This window comes from Schistocerca gregaria, chromosome 6, assembly GCF_023897955.1.
Source record: "Schistocerca gregaria isolate iqSchGreg1 chromosome 6, iqSchGreg1.2, whole genome shotgun sequence".
NCBI lineage: Eukaryota > Metazoa > Arthropoda > Insecta > Orthoptera > Acrididae > Schistocerca > Schistocerca gregaria.
The window spans coordinates 442,387,526-442,404,042 of record NC_064925.1 but is presented as its reverse complement, the minus strand read 5'-3'; the positions used below and the strand labels follow the sequence as shown (position 1 = coordinate 442,404,042).

Below are 16,517 nucleotides of genomic sequence, written 5' to 3'. Positions count from 1 at the left end.
TTATTGGAATAAAAAAAATAATTAAAAAAAAGCAGCTATTTGGAAAGAAGGGGGAGTGGGAGGCTGAGCATCTCACTAATTTCTTTCAAATATTTCACACACTTTGAAACTTAAAAATTTGTGATTTATAATGCTCAATGAAATTAAATTCCATGAGATTTTGCAAAATTCCTGAAATCCCCCGAGACCTCCCTGATTTTTTGATTTTTCAAGGTAAGCTGTAATTTCCTGAGAATTCCAGGTTTTCCAGAAGAATCGCCACCAAGCAACCTAACACAGACCTCAGATACGCTACAGAGCAGTCTGTTACCACAGCCACTTTTCCATCAATCATATTTGTGGACTTTTCCACCAATCAAATTTGTGGACTACTGACTCACAAACCAAAATATAACATTAAAACACAAAAATCAATACCCCAAAAAATTCTTTCATACTCTGAGAAACAAACCCAATTAGCTATGGCCAACAGAAGCAAATTACCAAGTGAGGCAGGCAACTCAAAAACTGCAGAAACTGTAAGTGCACTTTAACTCGAAAGTCAAGACAAAATATAGGCTGTTGTAATGGGCTGATATGTACCGGAGCCTGTTGTCGATTTTCGCATCATATTTAGAGTACTGTACTTTGCGATATTTAACACATTTTTCATAATAAAAACCAATACAGCAGAGTCAATTCAGAAAGTCTATTTCAGAAAATAGGATTCAAGTGTGATATCTGTAATAACTCAAGTACCAAAGAAAGCAGGTGCGTACAGGTGTGTATATTAGTGAACTATTGGTGTGATACATCATGGCTGCAAAATACTAACACAAATACTCTACAGAAGAACGGAAAAACTTGTAGAAGCCAACCTTGAGGAAGTTCAGTGTGAATTTTGGAGAAATGTAGTGACATGCAAAGCAATACCGACCTGCAGCTTCTCCTAGAGATAGGTTAAGGAAAGTCAAACCTAAGTTTATAGTTTTGTAGACTCAGAGAAATCTTTTACAATGATGAAAGTAGCGGGGGTAAAATACAGGGAGTGAAAAAAATGTATACAACTTGTACAGAAACCAGTTATAAGAGATGAGGGGCATGAGAAAGGAGTGGTTGAGAAGGGAGTGAGAGAGTGTTGTAGCATATCACCAATGTTATTCAATCTGTACATTCAACAAGTAGTAAAGGAAACTAAAGAAAAATTAGGAGTAGGAATTAAAGTTCAGGGAGAAGTAATAACCTTGAGGTTAGTCAACATCATAATTTTGCCAGAGACAGCGAAGAACTCTGAAGAGCAGCTGAACAGAATGGACAGTGTCTTGAAAGCAGGATATAGGATAATCATCAACAAAAGCAAAACAAGTATAATGGAATGTAGTCATATCATCAAATCACTTGCTGCTGATGGAATTACATTAGAAAATATGGCACTTTAAATTGAAGATGAATTTTGTTATTTAGGCAGAAAATTAACTGATGATGAGTGAAATACAAAGGATAGAAAATATAAGCTGGCAATGGCAAGAAAAGCCCTTCAGAAGAAGAGAAATTTGTTGACATAGAATTTAGATTTAAGAAAGCCTTTTATAAAAGTAGTATTTGAATGAACGGTAGCCATGTTAGGAAGTGAATCATGGATAGTAAGCAGTTTAGACGTGAAGGGAAGAGAAATTTTTGAAATGTGGTGCTATAGAAGAATGCTAAAGATCAGATGGGGAAATCATGTAAGTAATGAGGAGGTACAGCAAAGAATTGGAAAGAAAAGAAATTTTTTGGCACAATCTGACTATAAGAAGGGATTAGTTGATAGGGCACATTCTGGAACATCAAGGGATCACCAATTCTGTATTGGAGGGAAATGTGTGTGGTGTGGGGATAAAAAAGGATGTAAGTTCCAGTAGTTATTCGGAGATGAAGATGCTTGCACAGGATACAGCGCCATGGAGAGCTGCATCGATCCAGTCTTACGACCGAAAATCACAAAAACAAACAATAATTCCTTCAAACAAACAACAATTCCCCGGCCCCTCCCCCTCCTGAAATCTTTATTATGGTGACAGACTGATCTGTGGGTAGGTCGTCATATTATGTACATTGATGTATGCTAAGCACATATATCGTATATAAACAACGAAATATGCAGGGACCTGCAATTATATTCATAATATATACATGATTTGCAACTATATATTTTTGCAAGTGGCTCATGAACTTCGGCACAAAGGTTCCGTTTCCATAAAAGCTATCGAGCCATGTAACTAACTCATCATAACGCCATATAATGATTACTTATTGCAGTCTAGATGCGGCACGTTTTTTAAACTATTAGAGGCCAGATATGTACAACTCTGATACGGCTTGATTGTAGCCGAAATAGTTTTGTAAATAAATAGAACTTACGAACAACCGTTCCTGATAATTTGATACTGCAACATAGATTCTTTCCTTGATACACAATCTTCGCAGCAGAGGGTAGAATCATTCTTACAACACTAACTTTACGTTACTGTCTTCTACTTTATTAGTAAACTGCACTATATACTTGTCGACTTAACCTCCGGCAAGTTGTAAACAATAAACAACGCCATTCACATGTCAACAATGTCAATGAGTTTTATTATCGTAGGTTATAACAAGCAAAGCGACGAAGACGGCGTTGACTGAAATGGTCAATGGGGTGATCTTTACTTTTGACATCTTTGGATGTATACACTCGGAAAATTGGTACTCAATCTGTCAGTAGTGGATCTTTAAATAATTTATGTGATATTCTAAAATTTCAAGTGGAATGAATAATTTTTCAAAATTTGTAACTGATCGATCAATCAAATGTCTTTGACATATTTTCTGTAGAAAACTGTTAGGAATCTGAAAATGTCAGTGTCAGATTTCGGCCGTTGCCGCATGTTGTTTACCGAAAACGCAACTGTAGTGACTGTGCCGAATAGTTTATAATGGTAAGCAATGTATTTAGAACACGGTAATACGATATACACGATACCAGATACGTAATGTGTACAGCATACGGGACTAAAGGAAGAATATATGAAGTTTGGATTAAACTCACATTTAAATTTTATAGGGAACTTGATGAAACACTGTAAGTTTTTTTTTTTTTAGAAAAAAACGAAATACTATGTGTTTCTGCGTATTTGGATTCTTTTTTTACTTGCGCAGATGTGATCGAAACCACTTGTTAGCTTACTCCGTACTTTATTATACTCCGTTATCTACTAGAATGTTACGATTAATAAATACAAAATGTATTACTATCAAGAGGTAGCACTTCTATACAACGATGTCACATTCCTCGACTTTTCAGTATAACATAACACGCATGTTTAAACACAAAAACCACTAAATACGTCACTAGTAGTCGTCGTCGTCTTTAGTCCAAAAACAGGTTTGATGGGGATCCCTATCCTATACAAGCCTCTTCGTCTCCACTACACTAAGCAGATTCAGAAGGATTTAGGCTGCAGTACGTACTGGGAGATGAAGCAGCTTGCACAGGGTAGAGTAGCATGGAAAGCTGCATCAAACCAGTCTCAGAACTGAAGACCACAACAACAACAAGTGAGGTATCTCCAACAGAACAATCTGCCCCATGGCAACCACTATGGATTCCATAAACATCAGTCTTGCAAAACCCTACCTGAGCTTTTCTCATGTGACATCCTCAAAGCCATGGATCAAGGCAATGAGGTGGATGCTATTTTAATTTTATTTTTTTTATTTTTGAGAAAGTGTGTAATTCATTACAATATAAATGTGTACTAACAAAAGTAGAGTCATATGGGGTATCATTGAAATTTCTGACTTTCTTAGGGATTTCTTGATAGGAAAAGTGCAGCTTGTTATCTTAACTGGAGTGTGTAACAGATGTCAAAGTAGTTTCAGCCATGTCCATGGAAGTGTGCTGGGGCCTTTCAGAGACAAATGTTAATAGAAACCCCGGCCTTTCTGCAGCTGGTGCAGTTAGCTGTAATGAATCACTATCTTAAGAAAGCTGTACAAATATCAATTCAGGTCTTATAAAATTTCAAAGAGGTGTGAAAATCCTCACCTTGCTTTAAAATGTTCAGAAATGTAAAAGTGTGCACTTCAAAAAACACAGTATCCTATGATGAAAATATCAATGCGTCATAGTTGAAAACAAATCAACTCGTTTATAAAAATTTGTGGTGATATGAAACTGATTGACCACATACACTCAATTGCAGATAAATCAGGTGGCAGACTTTGATTCATTGATATTGTACTGGGAGAATGCAGTCAGTCTACAAAGAAGATTGCTTGCAACACACAGGTGCACCCATCCTATAATACTGCTCAAAGTTATCAGGCCAATATCAAATTGGCTAACAGGTAAATTGAGTGTACATGAAGAAGGGAAGCACAATTGCTCATAGTTTGTCACATAAACACTGAAAAACTGGAACTGGCAGATGCTTGAAGACAGATGTCAGTCAGTCTACTATCACATATTTAGAGTATAATCTGGGAATATACTCCATTCTCCCCCCACCCTCCACCACTCTCCCATATCATTCCCATAGGGACCACAAAGACAAGTTTAATCTAATTACAATGAGCACAAAGGCTTTTAATTAGACATTCATATCATGCTCCATTCATGAATGGAATAGGAGGAAACACTAGTAAGTGGGTCAATGGGAAGTACTATGTCATTTACTTCACAGTGGTTAACAGGGTATGGAAGTAGCTGTAAGTTAAATTTTGTAATATGGAAAGAGGAACTATAACTTGGAGGTCATATTTTTATACAATGAAAAGTCCAGGATGGGAGAAAAATATAGAAAGATAGATTGTTACTCACCACGTAGAGTAAGATTTGAATTGCAGTCAGGTGCAATGAAGAAAACTTCTAAAATATCTAAGTTTTGGACAAAGCCCTTCTTATGAAGTAGAAAACACATGCACATATTCACTTAAACGCAACTCATACACATGACCACTGTCTCTGGGGTCAAGTCTGAGATTTTTAGAGATTCAGAATATAGAGTTGGAGACAAACCAAATTCTCAATGTGGTAAAGCAAACATCTAGCTCAAATTTTACCCCTTCATGTAACTTGATGCTATTTCACCATTGTTATGTGTTCCAGCCTGACTTCTAACAAAACTGTGTATTACAGCATAAATCATTTCTTTGGAACCTGTATTTCTTATTGGCTCATTGGAAGGAAGCGAGTTACAGACCTCAAATAGGTATTGATTGACAGAGAAAGTGAGACTTGGTGTGTAAAAGTTCTTAGTTACAAGACAGGTAGCCAACTAAACTGGAAAGATCTTACTGGTAACTGATTATGAAACAGAAAATCCTATCTCTCTCTCAGGTTTTCTCAGTGTGATTGATTAGTGGTTTGCTTCCAGGACTTCAGCTAAGTATTGTTTCCAAGCAAACACAATATTTTGATGACTAAACCAGCTATTGCCTTCATGTGCTGTGAGTTGTAGTGTTGTTGGTTAGATTTCAACTAGTGCACATAACAGCACAACTCACAGCATCTGAAGATGACTGTGCATAAATCTGAAACAACAACTTGGTCAAACTCCAGGAAGCACACCATAAAATCCGAGTTTGGCTTGCTTTGTATTTAGAGGCTACTTAATTATTTGTTTAGGTGCAAAATCTATATCTAATCTCATTCCAGAAACATTTAAACCCTCTTCTTTCAAAACTCTGTCGCTTTAATAGCCTGCTCATTGCATACAAACAGATCTTCTGCTGTGCAAGTGAAGTTCCTCCTTAGGCACATATGCAGATGTTCAGTCGTCTGTGTTCCTTCACATTCACACTGGTCATCTTCAGAGTAATCTCACTTAACCTTGTTTACTTTAGATTTTGTTACTCCTGTTCTTTGTCTATTCAATGCTCTCCGTGTACTATACTGTAGTTGTTGCCCTTGGGTGATTTTATTGTTGGTGTATTTTGCAGTGTGTCCAACTATGAAGATATGTCAGGTTTCAGGTCAGCTTTGTAGTGGTACTGTCTGCTGGATAAATCTCTTCTTTGACTGAAAGCAAGCTGGGACTGTTTGGTGGTAATACGTCAAGTGCTGGTGGTCGGTTTTCAGCTTTTTCTTTCTATTTTCCCCAGCTACTTTGTGTCTGGTATCAGGTGGCGCTCTAGCTAAGTGGGTAAATTTTGTGGACAGGTGTAGGCTTCAGACACCAGGTGACAGTCCTGATGGCCTCATTCAAAATATCTGCTTGCTTGAAATGACAAGATGCCTCCCATATTAGTGTTTCATATTCGTCATCTGCAGTACAGAGCTCTGTTGCTGGTGGTCAGAAAACTCCAGGCTGTGCTTCTCACATTTATGCAGCCTGTTTATGTATAATAATGTTTCTTCCACATACTATTCATTTAAGTTCAGTGCAAAGTTGTTTTTAAATAACAGTGTATAGTCTAGGCTGACTCCCAAGTATTTTGGGTTGGTGAGGTGGTCTCGTCTAACCCCTCTCTATTGTATTTCCAACTGTCTTTTGGCTTCTCTATTACGCAGGTGAAATGCGCATACTTGGATTTCTCCTGGGTTAGGTTGTCATAGTAGTTCCAGAAGATTTTCAAAGCATCTTTGTTTTCTTTCAACCCCTTCAAATATTAATCCTTGAACAGTGAGGGCAGTGTCATCTGCACATATGAATCTTTTTATTTCTTGCTGATCATTTGTGTTTATATTGTACAGATGGCAGCCACACTGAAATGAAATGTCGTGTGATGAGGGCCTCCCGTCGGGTAGACCGTTCGCCTGGTGCAAGTCTTTCAATTTGATGCCACTTCGGCGACTTGCGCGTCGATGGGGATGAAATGATGATGATTAGGACAACACAACACCCAGTCCCTGAGTGGAGAAAATCTCCGACCCAGCCGGGAATCGAACCCGGGCCCTTTGGATTGACAGTCTGTCGCGCTGACCACTCAGCTACCGGGGCAGCCACACTAGCAAGATATAACTGATTCCTATATGCAGATAATGCTGCCATCACTACTCTAAGTACTGAGGACTACACAAATAGATGTTCTTTGCTTCTTATACTGAGATGAAAAATTCAGAATGTGTTTTGGTTGTTACTCTTATGCTACCCAAACTACAGTGTTTTGTTTTGCTACTGATTGTTGATAAATTTACCGTTTCAGGTAAGGAAGCAGAATGACTTTATAATTATACACACAACTGAAATCAATCTTTGTCTAGAATTGAGGAATTGCTACAACATTTTCTTGTGCTATGAACAGCTGGTCCTTGTTGAAAGAATGAGGGCAACATAAACACTGACCAGATGTTTTATTGTCTGTACTTCTGCACAGTTACACTATGTACCTGTTGGTGCATGAAATGAAAATATATCTTGATCCATACAATGTACTTTGTTGAAGGATAAATAAATAAATGTTGGTCTTTGTAAATATCTCCATTTTTTAGGTTTCTTTAAATTTGCTAATGTCTGTCCGTAACTTGTTCAATGATCTGCAAGTAACCCAGTCTAAGTTGTGACTCTTGATGGCAAACATTGTTTCAATTGCACCTATAGGTACTTGGCAGGTATGTCTTTTTGGAAATTTTTTTTTGCAAAAATGCGTATTTGAATAGATCAGAAATTACAAGGGTTGGATAGACAGCTTTCTAATTTCACTTTTTACTTCTGGACATTAGTTGTGCTTGTGACATCTTTCTATAGATGTTCAGATGTAGGCCATGCCATGTGTTGTGCAGCCATGTCAACATATCAGTCATTCCCACGTGTTATGGCTTTGCTTTGTTGAGAGACTCATAGAGCTCTGCATTTACACATATGACAGAATGGTTCATGCTGGGCTTGTCACTCTTTGGGTGACACAGTATTCACATTAGTGTATGGAGCATTCTCAGCAGTGCGCCTTATGATTCAAACTATTGGCTCCAACAGTGTTGCCAAATGACCTTCTATACCGAGAGCTTTCTCTAGAGAACATAAATGACAGGTGACATACATTTCCGTCCCATGACTACTCTCTAGCAGAAGGTCCACCTTGGCCTTTTTAACTTTCTGACACCTACCAGCCTCGACTTCCACTTTCTTCACTGTCTTGGCAGAATGGTCCAGAAATAGCTGCATTGTCTGCACACGTGTCCAATCTCAAAAGAAGTGAAGCTTAATAAAATTATAAACAGTCGACCAGTTGCAATGGATAAAGAATTCTTTACCTAGGTATCGACAAATATAAATTTGTCTTCTTCAGAAGGTGGCCCAAGGACAATGAACATCACAGCTTACATTAAAATAGTATGGAACTTAAGTCAAGAATAGATTTTAACACAAATTAGAGAGCTCTTGCATTACAGAAATATGAGAACGACGACTGGTACTTACAATTTTACATTAGTAAGGACTAATGTACCATCGCTGTTTTTACACAGAAACAGTGATGAGGTGAGGCAACAAGAAGCTGAATGGGGAAGGAATGGTGTGAACAGTGACATAAGGTAAAAGGGAATAGGTAAGGTGGGACAGTGGTAACATGTTAGAGGAGGTTTCAGTGCTTTGGAGCGCAACATGTTTCGCAGATGGATGGTCAAGTTTGTGGTGGCCTTTCATTCGACAGTCTCCTGTTGTTGCCCCATTAACAAAAATATAATATGACTTCTTTCACATGTGAGTGCCTTTTATTGGGCAAGAAACGCCTGTGACTGGACTGCAGTAGGAGGTGGTGTATGGGATAGGTCTTGTACCTGTGTCAACCACAAGGGAATAGGCGATGGGCTGCAGTGTTGGACTAAAAATGGACAAGGATATTCTGTTGTTGTATGGGCAGTGGAACACTACTTTGGATGTATCCCTCACAAGTTTATACCATGGTCTAGGGGCAGCATCTTCTGCCAACGGCTTCATCAAAGAGGCCAGGGGAGTGGCAGAGTTTCATGGCACTCTCTTGCCCTTGCAGTGCAAAACTGACCCTAAAAGACACAAGAGTCAGCAATGATCAATGACATGGATGCAGAAGGCAATGGAAACCACTGCATTACAGACACACAATGTGTATCTGTAGGACATGTTGTCCGCAATTGAAAAAGTGTCATCATGATCCCTGCATTGCCAGGAGAGTCTGAACTAGGCCCCAATTCTGATCTCTGGGAGGATGTGACCATGAGAAAAAGATTGAAAAACTAACAAATGGGTAATGTTCTATGAATTGGAGCATAAAATCTCAAAAGTTTGAGTGTGGTAGTGAATCTAGAAAATCTGGAAAGGGAAATGCAGAGATTGTGTTACTGTGAATAGATCAGTAACAGAGTCGTTCTCATCAGAATCAACAGGAAACCAACACTGACAACAATAGTTCAGGTACACATGCCAATGTTGCAAGCAGAGGATGAAGAGACAGAGAAAGTACATGAAGATACCGAACAGGTAATTCAGTACATAAAGGAAGAAGAAAACCTAATAGTCATAGTGGATTGGAATGCAGTTGTAGGAGAGGTAGTAGAAGAAAAGATAATGGGAGAATATGGGCTTGGTAGTAGGAATGAGAGAGGAGCAGATATAGACTTGGATCACAATTTAGTAATGATGAAGAGTAGGATAAAGTTTAAGAGCGTCTTCAGGGAGAATCAGTGTGCAAAGAAGTGGGATAAGGAAGCAGTAAAGAATTAATTCCACTGTTAAATGTAGGGGGGAGAGCAGATGGGTGGAAAGTGTGCGTTGAAGATCTCTATGAGGGAGAAGACTTGTCTGATGATGTGATATAGAAAATAGTTGATATAGAAGAGGTAGGGGATCCAGTATTAGAATGAGAATTTATAAGAACTTTGGATGACTTATGATCAAATGAGCCAGAAGGGGTAGAAAACATTCCATCAAAATTACAAAAATTATTGGGGAACATGGCAACAAAATCTATGCTCACATTGGTGTGTAGAGTGTATGAGACTGGTGATATACCATCAGACTTTCAGAAAAATGTCATCCACACATTTCTGAAGACATCGAGGGCTGACAAGTGTGAAAATTATTGCAATGATCAGCATAACAGCTCATGCATTCAAGTTACCGACAAGTATCCAAAGAAAGGAAAAGAAAATTAATAATCTGTTAGACGATGGTCAGTTTGGCTTTAGGAATGGTAAAAACACCAGAGAGGCAGTTCTGACATTGTGATTGATAGTAGAAGCAAGACTGGAGGAAAATTGAGAAACGTTAATTGGGCTTGAAGATGTGGAAAAAGCATTCAACATCATAAAATGGTACAAGATGTTCAAGATTGTGTGAAAATAGGGGTAAGCTAGAGGGAAAGACGGGTAATATGCAATATATACAAGAACAAAGAGGGAACAAAAATGGGAAGACCACAACTGAAGTGTTCTGATTAAAAAGGGTGCAAGACAGGGATGTAGTCTTTTGCCCTACTATTTAATCTATACATAAAAGAAACAATGAGAGAAGTAAAAGAAGATTCAAGAGTAGGATTAAAATTATGGGTTAGATGATATCAATGATTAGATTCACTGATGACATTGCTGTCCTCGGAGAAAGTGAAGAAGAAATACATTGTGTTTTGCATGGAATGAATAGTCTAATGAGCACAGAATATGGACTGAGAGTAAATTGAAGAAAGACAAAAGTAATGAGAAGTAGCAGAAATAAGAAAAGTGAAAAACTTAACATCAGAATTGGGTATCACAAAGTAGATGAAGTTAAGGAATTCTGCTACCTAGGTAGCAAAATACATGATGGATGGAGTGAGGAGGACATGAGAAGCAGACAACCACTGACTAAAAGGAATTCTGGACCAGGAGAAGTCTACTAGTATCAAACACAGGCCTTAATTTGAGGAAGAAATTTTGTAGAATGTCCGTTTGGAGCACAGCATTGTATGATAGTGAGACATGACTATGGGGAAACTGGAATGAAAGAGAACTGAAGCCTTTGAGATGTGGCACTACAAAAGACTGTTGAAAATTAGGTAAGGAATGAGGAGGTTCTCCACAGAATCACCAAGGAAAGGATCATATGGAAACACTAACTAGAATAAGGGACAGGGTGAAAGCACCTCCATTAAGAAATCAGGGAATAACTTCCATGGTACTTAGAAGGAGCTGTAGAACGTAAAAACTGTAGAAGAAGACGGAGGTTGGAATACATCCAGCAAATAATTGAGCATGTAGGTTGCAGTTGCCACTCTGAGATGAAAAGTTGGGCACAGGAGAGGAATTCGTGGTGAGCTGTATCAAGCCAGTTAGAAGACTGACCTCATATCAGACTAGGACAGAATGTGTAGTAGTCCAAGCTGTGGTGAAAAATATGGTGTAGTTTATCGAATAGTTTCTGAGATTATCCCGAAATTACAGACAGAAGTCATTGTGAGAGACTTTATTTTATAATATTTATAGACTGACTGTTGTTTACAACAATGCTACATTATTTAGCTTTGCAGATGTTCTAAAACAAAACTTCTAATTAGCTATTACTTCAGCAGTTTTTAATCACGTAAATGTAAAATTCAGTGTCACTTACAAATCTCAGTGATCTTTTAAGTGTGTTCCTTCCTAACAAGTCCTCAAATTAAATACCTCCAGGAAATAAGCAGAAGTTGCAGTCTGTATCTAAGGGGAAAAATTGGCTTGGGAATTGTGGGCTTATTGCATATATGGATCTAATCTTGTGGCCAGTTTGAATATCACTTTATGATCATATTTGCACAATGCTCAGTTATGAAGTTTTCAGTTGAACTTGCATCTTGTTCTCTTTTACACACTTGTGAAAGATACATATTGAATCTAATCTGTTGTTGGAACTTGCAACAACGTAAGACTATTGGAACTGGTGGGTGAAGTTCCAAATGCACAGTGCAGTGGAGTGTGTGCTGTTCCAGACTTTGTAGCACTTTTTCCCTTCCGTGCTGCATGTCTATCCTCTTGCTATTCCCCTCCTTTGAGGCTCATGTCTGGGGTATTATTGAGAATGTTCTGCATTCTGTTGCTGACCTGCGAACAGTCTCAAGTTTCTTTTTAGCTCCTTTTCCCGTTCTTTGTTTCCCTTCTCCTCTCGTTCCCCCGCTTCAGTGTTTGAGGATCCTCTTTCTTCTTCTTCTTCCTCCCTGTGCACTCCTGAAGCCTGGTCCATGCAACTGACATGTAAAAGGTGACTGGGTAACGTCTAATTTCCAGCCCCGGGTCGACAGGTAGGGTTCACATTTACTCCCTGGTACAGGCAGCCCCAGGGAGAGGTGATTGTCTGAGCTGTAACTTTCCCAGATTGCCCATTGGTTCCTCCGTCAGGTGTTCGGGAGGTGTGACCTGAAATGTGGACAATCACCTAAGGCGCCCGTCAGGTGTTCGGGAGGTGTGATCTGAAATGTGGACAATCACCTAAGGCGGGTGCACCTCCTTGTGTAGGGGCCCCCCAGTTGGAAGAAGTGCAGGCAATCGTGGGGGATTTCCTCACAATGAGTCACTCATCCTCTCCATCGACGTCATCGAAACGAAAACCTGATGAGGTTACTGATTTGAAGACCCTTCCCGCTGCACCGCACTTCCTTCTTGTATCACTTACTGAAGATGGTCAGTCAATCCGTTTATTATTCAGAAAGGTGCTGATGCCTTTGCTGGCTCTGTGAAATCCTGCTCTCGTTTTTACGGAATGGCATTTTGCTTTTGGAGATGGCTTCTGATACTCAAGCACAATTTTTTGCTGCCTCGCTTCTCCATGGCTACCCTGTTCATGTCGAGGCACATAGAACTTTGAATTCTTCTCATGGTGTTATTTACACCAGGCTGCTTGATGGTGTAACCTAGGCTGAAATACAATCTTACCTCTCCGGTCAGGTCATTCATCATTTCATGAAAAAGGTCAATTCTTCTTTTGTGCCCACCTGCTCTCTTTTCCTCGCCTTTGATAGGGTGGTGCTCCCGTCCAGGATTAAAGCAGGCTACAAAATCATCACAGTCGGGCTGTACATTCTGAATCAGATGCGCTGTTACCAGTGTCATTGGCACAATCATACTAAAACGTCTTGTCGACACCCAGTCAAATGCGTAACCTGTGACAGGGATGGACACGAGGGCGAATGTCTGCCTCCTTCTCCCCACTGTATCAACTGCAATGGCGGCGATGCAATCACCTCCCCAGATTGTCCAGTGTATCTCGACAAACGGGCTGTTCAAGAAATTTGGGTAAAGGAAAAAGTGCCTTACCCAGTAGCTTGCAAGTTACTGGCTAGCCGCAAACCCTGTGTTCTCCCACCTGGCACTTACAGTTGAGTTCTTGTTACTCCTCACCCCATGAAGGACATGGCTACATAGGCGTGCAACCTAAGTTTGGCTCTGAGGTTGTGAAGTCGACCAGTGTCAAGGTAGCATCACTGTCCCCCAGTCCTGCTATGCAACAAACTGTCAAACTCTCGCCTCATGAGGTGATGTTACCCACTACACAACCGGCAGGTAGGAAAGGCCAGAGGGAATACTCCCGGGAAGACTTCCAATCCTCCAGCCAACCAACACCCGAGACTTCCTCTAAGGAGAAGGCTCAAAGAAGTCTGCTAAAGACAAACGGTCTTCCCTTTAATCAACTCAAAGATCCTACTCGACCGTGTCACCATGTGGTCGCTTAACCCGGCCAGCCTCTGTCTCGCCGGTGCACACCACCAACCATTTTTTGGCGTTGGATTCCACTGACTGACTGCACAAGCACACCGGTGCTTGTGTGGACCCCATGGAGCAGGATCCTCCTGCTTCTGTGCCCTGTAGTAGCGACTCTCCACCAGCTGTCCCTTGGTAGATACTGCGTTGACACTCCCACATCTCTTCTTCCTCATGACTGCCCTTCGATGGAACGTTCGTGGCCTTCGGTCCCACAAAGAGAATTTACAGCTGCTTCTAACATCGCAGCATCCCCTTGTACTTTGCCTTCAGGAAACGAAATTGCATCCTCAAGACTTCTTTGAGCTTCACATTACTTACTGATTCATTTTGACCTTCCCCCTGAGGTCGGCATCCCATCTCATGGGGGCATCATGCTGCTTATATGGACTACCTGTCTTCAAGCTGTTGCCATTCACCTCTTCCTTCCCCACCTGGCTTTCTCCCTCTGTGACATTTATGTACCTCCTTCCTTCAGTGTTACCAGGGCTGACTTCTTTCAGCTTATTAGGCAGCTACCTCATCTGTTTTTGCTACTCAGTGACTTTAATGCACATCATCCCCTTTGGGGTTCTCCCAGTGCCTGACAGAGAGGTGCCCTCTTGCCTGACATTCTTAACCAACTCAACCTCTTCTGCCTCAGCACTGCTGCACCCACTTTTCTTTCTGACTCCTTGCACATCTGTTCCCCTTTTGGACCTATCATTGTGCACTGCCCAGCTTGCCCATCGTCTTGAGTGGTCCGTTATTTCTGACGCCTACTTGAGCGACCACTTCCTGTGTGCTTACTAAGCAGCTTACTAAGGCTGACTGGTAGCTTTACTCCTCCCTGGTGACCTTCACAGAGCAAGGTTTCCTCAGTTGTGATGACAAAGTGGACTATCTCACAAATGTTATCCTTACTGCTGCAGAATGTTCTATTCCATTCCTCACACTTCCTCTTTACCATGTTGGTGGACTGAGGCATGCTGCGATGCAATTCGCACACGGAGATGTGCTCTCCACGTTTTTAACTGCCACCCTACGCTGGAAAACTGCATTCATTATAAACAGATGCATGCAAAGTGTCATAGAATTCTTCAGGATAGCAAAAGAGCTAGTTGGATTTCGTTCACTAGTTCTTTTACCAGTTCCACACCTTCCTCTGTTGTGTGGGCCAACCTCAGACAGCTCTCTGGAACTGAGATCCATTCCTCCATTTCCAGCCTGACAGTAGGTGCCGATGTCATCATGGATCCTGTTGCTATCTCCAACACCTTGGGCCGCCATTTTGTGGAAGTTTCCAGCTCTTCCCACTTTCACCCTGCTTTATCCACAGGAAATGAGTGGAGGAGGCTCGGATGATACCCTTCTCTTCTCTGAATCGTAAGTGCTGCAATGCTGCCTTCACTATGAGGAAGCTAGAGCGTGCTCTCAGTTCATCCTGGTCCTCCGCCCCAGGGCCAGACACTATCCACATTCAGATGTTGCATCACCTCTTTCTTGCGGGCAAGCACTTTCTGCTTAACACATACAACTGCATCTGAGCTGAGGGCACATTTCCTGGATACGTGAAGCCACAGTCATACCCATACCTAAGCTTAGTAAAGACAAAAACCTTCCTTGCAGCTACCACCCCATCTCTCTTACGAGCTGTGTTTGCAAGGTGATGGAACGTATGATTCATGCCTGGCTGGTATAATGGTTTGAATCTCACCATTTACTTATGAATGCACAGTGTGGATTTTGAGTACGGTGTTCAGCAGTTCACCATCTCATCATTTTGTCCACCCATGTCATGAATGGTTTTCTGCAGAAATCCCAGACTGTGGCAGTGTTTTCTGATTTGGCACCTGCTATGGCCTATGGCATTTGGCCTATGACACCTGCTGGAGAGCTGTTATCCTGCGTACTCTTTACACGTGGGGCTTCCATGTGTGCCTGCCCTGTGTTCTTCGGGCATTTTTACCAGACTGAGTTTTCAAGGTGCGTGTGGGTTCTGCTTTGTTGGACACCTTTATTCAGGAAAATGGTGTGCCTAAGGATTCCGTCCTCAACGTCATCCTCTTTGCTATGGCCATTAACCCTATCATGGCTTGTCTCCCACTGGACGTCTCTGGCTCCCTTTTTATCGATGATTTTGCCATCTATTGCAGTTCTCCACAGACCTGTCTCACTGAGCGGTGTCTTCAGTGCTGTCTTGACCATCTTCACTCCTGGAGCGTCACCAATGGCTTTCACTTTTATACAATGAAAAAACCATCTGTATGAATTTCTGGTAGTGCAAATGGTTTCTGCCACCATCTCTACATCTTGGGCCTGTTGCCCTTCAGTCCGTTGACACTATGAAATTCCTGGGTCTCATACTCAATGGGAAACACTCTTGGTCCTCCCATGTCTCTTACCTGGCAACACAGTCCCTCAATGTCTCTGTGTCCTCAATGGCACTTCCTTGGGTGTTGATCGAATCACCCTCCTTCATTTGTTCCGGTCCCTTGTCCGTTCAAAACTAGACTTTGGGTGCTTTGTTTATGCATCTGCACGCCCATCTGAACTACCACTGTCCTACCGCCGTGACTTTCACCTCAGCGGGTATGCATCCCATTTGTCTGCCATGCATGGCCACCCTTCCTATGCCTCCTTCTTTGATGATTCCGTAGATCATCAGTATGGGGCTCGTCCCTCTTCAACGTTACCTCCTGGCGTCCACTTTCGCCACTTGCTACGGCAGCTTAACTTCATGCTACCTGCAACTTTCCCCATGGGTGAGAACCCTTAACCCCCATGACTTCGTGAAATGGCCCATGTTAACCTTGGCCTCCACATGGAACTTAGTGATAGTACCTTTGTATACATTGATGGCTCTCGGACTGACTGTGGGGTTGGGTGTTCATTTGTCATTGGCACCTGT

General features: G+C 41.2%; 2 protein-coding genes across 3 annotated transcripts in view; one reads left to right on the top strand and one right to left on the bottom strand.

Annotated features, from left to right (window-relative positions):
- The window catches only part of LOC126278303 (39S ribosomal protein L39, mitochondrial), a 68,329-nt gene extending 65,708 nt beyond the window's left edge, over nucleotides 1-2,621 (bottom strand). Inside the window, exon 1 of the mRNA XM_049978317.1 lies at nucleotides 2,383-2,621. Within this exon, the coding sequence (XP_049834274.1) occupies nucleotides 2,383-2,464 (82 nt within the window). The 5' untranslated portion in view covers nucleotides 2,465-2,621. The remainder of the gene's footprint in view (nucleotides 1-2,382) is intronic.
- Nucleotides 2,622-2,680: 59 nt separating this feature from the next.
- The window catches only part of LOC126278304 (uncharacterized), a 117,030-nt gene continuing 103,193 nt past the window's right edge, over nucleotides 2,681-16,517 (top strand). Inside the window, exon 1 of one of the 2 annotated variants that reach the window (XM_049978318.1) lies at nucleotides 2,681-2,939. In XM_049978318.1, the coding sequence (XP_049834275.1) occupies nucleotides 2,937-2,939 (3 nt within the window). In that variant the 5' untranslated portion in view covers nucleotides 2,681-2,936. The other variant, XM_049978319.1, reaches the window with a different exon arrangement.